At 36.7% G+C, this 10,997-nt stretch overlaps 1 protein-coding gene across 1 annotated transcript; it reads right to left on the bottom strand.

Annotated features, from left to right (window-relative positions):
- Positions 1-1,628: 1,628 nt before the first annotated feature.
- LOC138672301 (homeobox protein Hox-D3-like) lies at positions 1,629-9,121 on the bottom strand. The gene is made up of 3 exons (XM_069760251.1): positions 9,047-9,121; positions 4,222-4,826; positions 1,629-2,916 (listed from the first exon to the last, which is right to left on the bottom strand). The coding sequence occupies exons 2-3, from the start codon at positions 4,652-4,654 to the stop codon at positions 2,180-2,182; spliced, it is 1,170 nt and encodes a 389-aa protein (XP_069616352.1). The 5' UTR covers positions 4,655-4,826; positions 9,047-9,121; the 3' UTR covers positions 1,629-2,179.
- Between the last annotated feature and the right edge of the window lie 1,876 nt (positions 9,122-10,997).

The raw sequence follows: 10,997 nt of genomic DNA on the forward strand, positions 1-10,997 counted from the left end.
AGGCTTATTACACATGGAGCCGAAACGTCGCATGATGAGCTGTTAAACAACACATTTTTCACTAGAGATGGTGTGCTGCTTCTGATTTTGTTCTAAAGATGGATAGATAAAAGGATAAATAATCGATAGATAAATAGACTTTACTAATATCGCAGATTCAGTAATATCGCAGCAGTTCCCATGTACAGCTATGCAGAGAATACATATAACTGTCAGAAGGATGCCGCCATTAATGTGCCATTGTGCTGCAGTCATTGCTGTGACCTGGATCCCTCTTTGCAGAGCCTGAGCCCATTACCCCGCACTGTCAGGGGCCTAGTGTGGCTGTAATGATAAGACTGGGCCATCTGATTGTGGTGGAGTCAGGCACTTGGAGACACATTTCTGCCCTTCTGTTCCTCCCGGTAAATTGAGTTACTGAGAGCTTCCATCCGAGCCATGAAGCTAATTTACCATTAGCCCAAACGGAAGCCGAAATTACAGCCAGTTGGACATTTTTTCCACCCAAAAAAATCACAGGCTTGTTTCCATACTCAGAGGAAACCTAATAAACGGTTAAACTGCACCCATATAGCTCTTTACATATTTACAAGGGGGGCAGACAAAAGCCTGAGACAACGTGTACTCACAAGTGGAGACCCTCCATAGCCATAGCGACCAGGTATAGAAAAGTCCTGAAAGCTTCAGTGTAAATATCACTGATTCAGGCAGCACTATACACTGAGAATGTGACCTCCAGCGACTGTGGGGGGATACACTGTGTTTTTGTTTTTAAGGATCATATATATATATGATATATATACATACACACATACATATACACACAGTTACATATGTATATATTTATATAGATACTTGTAACCACAAATATATGTAAATATTTGTACACTCATCATATATATATATGCATATATATATATATATATATATATATATATATATATATATATATATATATATATATATATATATATATAAAATACTTTAAGGAACTATGTTGAGACACAGGTGAGATATGTAAGTATGTATATATATATATATATATATATATATATATATATATATATGTATAATATTAACATCTGAAACATATGAGCTACAACATAACATGGTAGTTTACAGCAATAGTAAATATTTACCAGCCAGGGCTATAGAAATACTGTCTCTAATGCTCTAATGTTCTATTTACATACCAAAATGTGACAAACATTAAAGTATTCCCTAAATGTGGCCAGAAGCTACAGAACCAGGAAATCCCAAACCTGAGATCTCGGAGTGTGTAAAAGTTTAGCAAAACCAACTGCAGAAACTGATCAAGCAAGATTGTACCAGGGCTGAATACTAACTTAACATGAAAAGGCTTTAGGGGGCCATGTGAACTGTCCCTGTCCAGATGATTAATGGGGGTGAATTAGGGGTGAAATCCAACCCCTAGCAGGGAAATAACACACACACGCAGACAAACTGATTTCAGCAACTTCCAAAATCCCTTTGTGTTCTACCTAAGTATTGACAAATAAAGACAATCACACATTTATTTGTCATTTTTTATTTATTTTATCAAACGGTTAATTCAAACTCTACTAAAAAATACAAAGAAACTCAGAGAAATCGATTTCGGATCCGTTTTCAAATAAAAGAAAAATAAGAAAAAAAACAAACATTTTATATCCCTAATAATAAATTAAAACCGAGAACAGGTATAAAACAAACCAACAAAAATAGACACAAGATATTTAACTGATTTAACGCATTATAAATATAGCTTTTTTTTTTTCTTTATTGTTTCTACTAAAAAAGATTTAGAGAAATTACAAAACCCTGGAAGTCATACATAAATACAGTTTAAAATAGAACTAAATTTTAAGGGACCTCCAAGAACTACTAGTGTACCCATGAAGAGTGACTACATTCCAGCATGTACAGGCTGTGACCTTCCATTCCCAGTGTTTCTGGCCAGGCATACGAGTTTACACTACAGAGAGGGTAGAGGAGTTTAGTCTAATTGGTTGCTTATGTGGTATTGCTCTTCATGCATAGTCCCTGTATTGTGCATAGTTTAATAAATACATAGGAGATGTGGGGGGGTTGAGGCATACTGTTGGTGGTAGGTTTACATGTTTTTAATGACATAATGGGCCAGGCTAAATTGCCTTTATGTTTCAAAGGGTAGGCAATTCTACAGATGTGTCAGCACTGGGGGCTCCTGGGAACACCCCTGAGGCACAGGATGTAGGCTTAAGTCTGTGTAGGTGGGATGTGGATCACAGGGCCCAAGATGGTGTTTGCCTGGTGTCTGTGCAGCACAGCTGTAGTCAATGCTATCTGTAGAAGGATGGGGCATGTTGAACATTGGGCAGCCTCCAGAGCCATTATCCAGGTAATCCCCTGCAATGTAGCTCTGGCTCCCCTGTAATCCAGGGGTGTCATAGCCTGCATCTCCATGCACTGAAGGGTTGTCATACTCAGAGATCAGGGGCTGGTGATATCTTTTCTGAGCTGGTGGGTTGTCATACAGAGGTGCAGAATAAGCTGTTAGCCCATACATGTTACCAGGACTCTTGGCGAATTCGTGAGCCATGGGCACCTGATAGCCACTGTCCTCATCCAGGGTGAGGGGGTTGGAGTAAGGCATCAGTGAGGGGCTTCTGCTGGGAGACTGCCCTCCAGGAGACACACCCCCACCTTTCCCCTTGTGATCCTTTTTGTATTTCATCCTCCTGTTTTGGAACCAGATCTTTATTTGCCTCTCCGATAAATTGAGCAGTTTGGCCATTTCCAGCCTCCTCGGGCGGCAAAGATAACGATTGAAATGGAATTCCTTCTCTAACTCCACCAGCTGGGAGTTGGTATAAGCAGTCCTGGCCCTTTTAGATGCAGAACTTATAAAACTGGTGTCCAGGGAGTTGTCTTCTTCTGGGGAACGTGAAAGGGTAAAAAAAAAAAAGTTTATTTGTTAAAAATCTGTGATCCACAAACGAAAATGTTACTTTAGTATCTCTCACTAAAACCAGCAACTAATACACATTATTGAACTTAGCAAAAGTATTTAAATATGAGGTATTGTAATCTGTTATCAGCCACATTCATGCTAAACTGCACATAAGACAAGACAGCCACAAACTTCTCCGCAGCTGCACTTATTATATATTCCCAGAATCTACCTGTCATCGTATTAGAAGCAATGGACAGTGGAGAAAAGGGAGAAGAGAAAACTTTACAAGTGTCTGAAAGAATTCATATGGACCATTACAATTTCTTGTAGCAGCAGGGTCACCTTCAAATATGATAGATAGATAGATAGATAGATAGATAGATAGATAGATAGATAGATAGATAGATAGATAGATAGATAGATAGAGGATATATAGATAAATGAAATCTATTGATAAAGAAATTGATAGATATTAAATAGATAAAAATGTATAAGATTAATTGGTAGATAGATAATGATAGATAGATAGATAGATAGATAGATAGATAGATAGATAGATAGATAGATAGATAGATAGATAGATAGATAGATAGATAGATAGATAGACAAATAGATAATGATAGACAGATAATAGATAGATAGATGATAGATAGATAGATAGATAATAGATAGATAGATAATAGATAGATAGATAGACAAATAGATAATGATAGACAGATAATAGATAGATAGATTGATGATTGATAGGTAGATAGATAGATAGATAGATAGATAATAGATAGATAGTTGATAGATAGATAATAGATAGATAGATAGATAGATAGATAGATAGATAGATAGATAGATAGATAGATAGATAGATAGATAATAGATAGATGATAGATAATAGATAGATAATAGATAGATGATAGATAGATAGATAATATAAAGATAATAGATAGATGATAGATAGCTAGATAGATAGATAGTTAATAGATAGATAATAGAAATAGATAGATGATAGATAGATCTATAGATAGATAGATAGATAGATAATAGATAGATAGATAGATAAATAGATAGATAGATAATAGATCGATAATAGATAGATAGATAGATAGATAGATAGATAGATAGATAGATAGAGATAGATAATAGATAAATAGATGATAGATAGATGATCGATAGATATTAAATACACGAATAGAGAAATAAGATACAGATGAGCCACTAATGCATTGACACTATTGGTGTAGCATGTCTATGTGCAGCATGTAGCTCTGGGGTTGGGGGTCCCACTGTGTTACCTGTTGGGGGAGGGGTCGGCTTCTTCTGTTTGGCGTTCTGACGTGTTTCTTTCATCCAGGGGAAGATCTGTTTGGGGACGTTGTTGTTGTTGTTCTTGCTGCTTTTCTTGGTGCCAGTGACTTCAGACTCAGTGCCAGTGCTGGGCTGGGAGGGGCAGCTCTGGGTGGCAGTGGATTTGGGGTTAGGGGACTCTGAGTTGGGTGACTTAGGCTTCTGGGCTTGTTCTGAGACATCGGACAGATGAAAGTTGATGCCCTTCAGTGAGTGCTCGCTTTTATTGCTGGATGTGGTTCCTGGCTGCAAACAGTAGGAAGACTCATAGTCGTCTTCGGTGGCATAAGTCTGGTGCCCAAGGTAATGCATGGCACTGGCGTCCTGAAAGCCACAGCCCGCGAAGGACGCTGCGTTGTCGTAGTAAAGTGACTTTTGCATCTTCTGTGTTCAGTGCGGTCTTTGTATAATGTGTGATGAGCAGGTTATCAGAGTCACATCCAATGGCCCCTGTAGACAATCCTGAGCCTGACCTACAGATAAAGCTCCGGCATCCCAGCTCTATCACAGCAGATCTTCCTCCAGGCCAATGGTTCTGTAAAGGGCCCAGGACCTGCTGACACAGAAAGCAAATAACAGAATTACACTTCCAAAAGAAACACTAAGAACCACCTTCTGACGTCACTGCACCCACTGTAAAGTTTGGGCTACTTTAAATACATGTGTTTTTTCCCTAGTGATGCTAGGTAACAAAAGAGCCTTGGGAAGTACTGAGCCTTTCTAAAGACACCGTCCACTGCGGTAGGTCCTACATAGCCCTCTGCGATTACAGCCTGAAAGCTGCCACTAAGGGATCCCTTCCTAAAATGTAGGTATTTTCTTCCTAAGGACTTCTAATGCAAACTTCCTATACATGATGACATCAAAACTGCTTATGCCAGGTCTATAATAATTAATAACCCAAAGGAAAAACTTCAGAAAATACAAAGGGCATATATTTAGTGGTGATAATGAGATTTTAATCATCCAATTACCAATCTATTTATCTATTTAACTAATACCTGTTTCTTCTTGTATACATTTGTTTCTTTGGTTTTTCAATGTATTGGGGCATTATTCTCTGTTAAGGATTTATGTTAGTTCTCTTCTGAGTCACAAATGAAAAGGATGCGGCAAAATTAGCAACAAAGGATCCAGGGATTAAACAAAGGTCTGGGATATTTAACGAAATCTTGCCTCACTAGATGAATGAAAACATAAATAATAAATGTGGTTGCTGGATTTATATATAACATTATTTTCCTATTGTACAAATCTGAAACAATTCACGCATTTTGTAATATACTAGTTTCATTTGTGAATTAAAGGAAAATAATAAACATGGGATATTTCTAAAAAGTTTATGATTAAAACTTTAAATACTTCACAAACTTTCCTAAAAAAAAAAAAAGCTGAAGGGAGCTTGTAGCTTCCAACTATCTATCTATTTATCTATCTATCTATCTATCTATCTATCTATCTATCTATCTATCTATCTATCTATCTATCTATCATTAGAAAAAAGCAGGCAGCACTCCTTCTTTAGGTGAAATTCTGTGGTTATTTATTTAGACCCACATGTCAGGCGACGTTTCGGCTCCTATGGAACCTTTCTCAAGCCCTTGAGGGGCTAAATAAATAACCACAGAATTGCACCTAAAGAAGGAGTGCTGCCTGCTTTTTTCTAATGGCATTGTAACTATTGCAAAGTGGATAGATTGCAGAGGAGGCTTGTGCACCCAAGGACTAATATATGTGTTGTTCCATTTTTTCTACTCTATCCATCTATCTATCTATCTATCTATCTATCTATCTATCTATCTATCTATCTATCTATCTATCATCTATCTATCTATTATCTATGTATCATCTATCTAATATCTATCTATCAATCTATTATATATCTATCTATCTATCTACTGTATATATCTGTCTATCTATCTATATCTATCTATCTATCTATTATCTATGTATCATCTATCTATTATCTATCAATCTATTATCTATCTATCTACTGTATCTATCTATCTATCTATCTATCTATCTATCTATCTATCTATGCATCTATTATCTATTTATCTATCTATCTATGAATCTATTATCTATCTATCTATCCGTCTATCTATTATCTATCTATTATCTCTGTTGGATACCGAATTATTTATAGAATGCATGTAACACCAGCTAGACCCAGGATTGTTGTTTAAACTGAAATGACAGATGAAATCCTTGACAGCTGGATTTATGTAGTGGAAGTGCCGTAGGAAGTTATAAAAATGATTAACAGTAATGAGATGACTGCTTATATCTGGGAGACTATAGTTTAAGTTTAATGCTGCTTGTGTGTTTCCATGTGACTGCTTGTGGTAGGAACACTACAGGTTCTACCTGGCATGATGGATGGACTTAGGAAAGGTGAACAATAGTTATTATCATCTGATCTAGCTCTCCACCACAATCCAGTCTTCTACAGATCTTTTCACCGCACAAATCAAAGTGACCAACAGCACAATCTAGTTAGCAATGCATGGAAAGATAGCAGATATATCTATAGCAGATATCCATCTGCTATATCTATATCTATCTATCTATATCTCAGATATCTATCTGCTATCTATATCTATAGCAGATATCTATCTATCTATCTAATATAGGTGCAGTACTAGCGAATATATCAAAAATTGCAAAATTAGGTGCAAAATGCCTCTAAGTCAAAATCAAACCTCAAAATTTTTTTAAAACATTTCAAGGGTCTAACGACCCATTGTAGCGAGGCAACTTTCGGTTCCAAGTGTGGAACTTTTTCAAACTTTATATTTTATTATATATCAATCTATCTATCTATTATAATATTATAGATTGATGGTAGATAGAGAAAATATAGATAAACGACAGATAATTTACTATAATTTATCATATTGCATCTATCTATTTATATCTATTATCTCTAGCTAATATCTATATCTTATCTGCTCATCTATCTATTTATTTATTATCTATCCAATATCTATCTATTATCTATCTATCTATCCATCTATCTATCTATCAATCATCTATCTATCTATCTATCTATCTATCTATCTATCTATCTATCTTTCTATCAATCATCTATCTATTATCTATCTATGAATCATCTATCTATTATCTATTTATCTATATTTCTATCTATCTGGTAATTCACATTCTTTCATGTGAGTTTAATTGTTTGTCATCTGCACAAACTTTCATTAACTGTTTACTTTTGTCACATAATATAGTTTGCTCAGTTGTTCTTTTAACCATAAAAGTAATATCTGATTGTATTGCTATTAATTTACACTTATTGTAAGTTACTTTTATTGCAGTTGATCAAAGCAAATGTCCAGGTAGTGTTTGGAGAGTTTTGCATTTCCTTTCACAGCTGTTGAGGCTGAATGCCTCTTTATTGCCCACCTCTATTCTATATAATAATAGGTCCATAGCATATACAGAGATGATCAGCCTGGACCGGTCTCTGTCCTGGACATCATTTTGCACCTCTCCCATAGGAGTGAAGGGGCCCATTTATCCTGGGCCTCAGCTGCAGGAACATTCCCCTCATATTTACCATTCAAACTTTCTCTCCCATTTCCCACTGTTTACAGAGGGCTCAGGAATTTGACTCACATGGAGCCAAAACCAATAATAACACAAAGTGTTCTCCTTGGCAGAGCTCCTCCAGTCAGGTCCTTAGTGGCCGGCAATGGTGCCTGTGTATTTATGGAGGATACCCCAGTGCTCCCCCATACACCCAGTCTATCAATTAAAGGCCATTGTTATATGGGCCAGGATTAGGCCCTGGCACAGTCCTTTGTTCTTATAGAGAAAGCCCCTATTTATGTGATCAGCACTTTTTCAGACTATTCACCCCCCTCCTTCTAAATCCCAGTCCAATGCACAGTTTTAAGCAATGTTCTATCAATTTTCCATATATTCTATTAATATTACTGTTTATTTAATAGCCACAGCAGCCTGCCCCTCCATAAATATGATTTGTATTTGCCGCCTCCCTCCACCTTCCTTTCTGATTTATATCAGCCCGGCTGCAAAATGTGTGCAAAGCATTTATCAAAAACGAATTATCATTTGTAGCTACAGCACCCACCAAACGTCTCCAAGAGGGGGCTGTAAATAAGGTCCGATGTGCTGGAGCTTCATTCAACTCTCAGATCTAAGGGAAAATAGAAACTCCGACCAATGACATCGGCTGTGCGGTGGATGCAGGCGATGATGGCACAATGGAACAATCACCCAAAAAGAATGGGGAACTCCATCAAATGCATATTACAATCATCCCCACGTTATCTCACATTTACCTTCCTATCAAACGATCTATCGCTCATCGCTCAGCCAATCTGGATTTTAAAGGCTGTAATATATATACAATGACCCCCCTCCTCCTCCCAGCCAATAGATCCTGCAGCAGCACATATATATCACCGAGAGGCATGGTGTCAATGAGGCATTAAAAATTAACCCCTCAAATGCCCCGATCCTGCCCCTTAAGATATTGCACCGATATTAAATCTCTTCAACTATCCTTTACAAAAAAAAATAAATTAAAAAAAAAAAATGACATCTCTACAAGTTCCCAAAAAATGCTGGGAGTCTAAAGGCAAAGGATTTTGTTAATGGCAACCCTCAGTAGTGTGAAGTCAGCCCCATCTCCTAGCCTTCAGCAGTAGCAAATTCATGTGAACTCTGGTTGAACCAAGAATCAGACGATAAATCATGTATACAAAAGCCTGCTGTTTGCTTGGAGTGAAAATATCTTACCTTTAACACTTTCCTAGGCGAAGAGGGTGCAGCAGAGCAGGCTGCAGTGTATATCCAGGCGCACAACGAGAGGGCTGAGCAGGGAGGTTGGGGGCGTCCGCTATCTGGAGGGCCCTTTTTGGGGAGGGTGGGGGTGGTGGGAGAAGAGAGAAGTGCTCTTCTGGGGGTATTGCCAATGCAGATTAGGATTGTTTAGTGGGCTTTAAACTCAAGCACTGAGCCTAGCCCTCCCCACATGCAAGCAGAGCAGTGGCTACTAACATTTGCATTGATTACTGGAGTCGGAAACCTAAGGAAGGTTATTGTCTATATATATATATATATATATATATATATACATATATATATATATATATATATACACACACAGAGGTGACCCTACTACTTTATTTGTCATTAATGATATTCTTCACCTTTACCTTGGGTTTTGAAACACAACAAAGGTCCCCTGAATATATATATATATATATATATATATATATATATATATATATATACGTGTGTACGTATGCATAAGATATATATATATATATATATATATATATATATATATATACATATGTGGCAGGTTCCTCATATATGTAAAGATCTCACAAAGATACAGATAATTCTGCTACTTATATATTTCTATACATGCACAGATAATTGTGATATTTTACCATCTATTAGATTCTTGACCTTCCTTTATCATGATATTGACACCTTGTAATCGCTTTGTGATCACCCAGTTTATTTACCACCCCCCATTATATAAGCCTACCGTCTATACCACCCTTCCCAGGTCTTCTCCTGACCCCTGATTTATGATTTTGATGCAACCAGACTTATAATGACCACAGTGAGTGCATTTAAAGGGAGCATGCTCATCCAGCTCATCTCATTTCATATGCCAAAAATGAAATGATGAATTTGGTTTATGTTAATTCACACAAATGTCTTTTTTTTTTTTTACTTCTTTCAGAATTTAACTGTAGGTTAATGTACCCCAACAACTTGAGTCCTACCCAGGCTTGTTAATGGGTTTAGATATTAGCTGCTCCTAGCCATGCATACACAATTTCCTCTTGTCTCTCTGGGCTTTCTAAAAAGATTTATGGGCCTTTTGCCTTGTGTAGCTATAAACAACGAGGGGAAGGGGAGCCCAATACCGCGATATTCTGTGAAGCCACACAATGCTGGATGGAGTGGGAAGAAGAATTAGGGATTTCAGCTAAGTTAGCAACTTTGTGTGTGCAGTGCTGAGGCCCAAGCCGATGGCAGAGCTCACTATGGCCAGCCAAGCCCTGAGAGCTGCAAGAACATCAGGATTTCCTCTGTAGAATATGGACAGAAAATAGTTCTTTATGTAGAAGATTGGGTCTCCACAAAAATCTACTGACCCATAAGGAGCAATGCACATTCTCTGTAAGGTAAGTTTATTGCACTGATCACTTATGGCATCAGGTCTCTTATTTACCGGCTGATTTTATATCATTTATCTGCTCTCTATTATTGTGGCATTCATTGTCTGGTCCTGATTGGGGGTGAGGGGCTCTGCACAAGTCGCACTTTATATTCGATAAAATTTACTATTTCCCATTACATATCTACTAATCTAAACAATAAAACAATTTATTATTCTCAATGACCTGCAGATAATGTCGCAGTAAATTTGGCTTCTGTTGATTTATAACATATAAAATAGAAATATCATATATATATAGATAGATAGATAGATAGATAGATATAGATATATATATAGATATATAATAAAATCATATATATTTATATATATATTAGATTTTTTTACATTCTACTGGCTCAAAATTAGCTAACTATGTATTTAATATGTGTAATAATATATAATAAAATATATATATTTCAAGAGTGAACTGTGTTTCTCTTTTAGATTATTTTGGATTCATAAAAAAAACGAGTCGTTTATCATTTTATTGATGGACTACCAGATACA

This window comes from Ranitomeya imitator, chromosome 3 (assembly GCF_032444005.1).
Source record: "Ranitomeya imitator isolate aRanImi1 chromosome 3, aRanImi1.pri, whole genome shotgun sequence".
Taxonomy (NCBI): domain Eukaryota; kingdom Metazoa; phylum Chordata; class Amphibia; order Anura; family Dendrobatidae; genus Ranitomeya; species Ranitomeya imitator.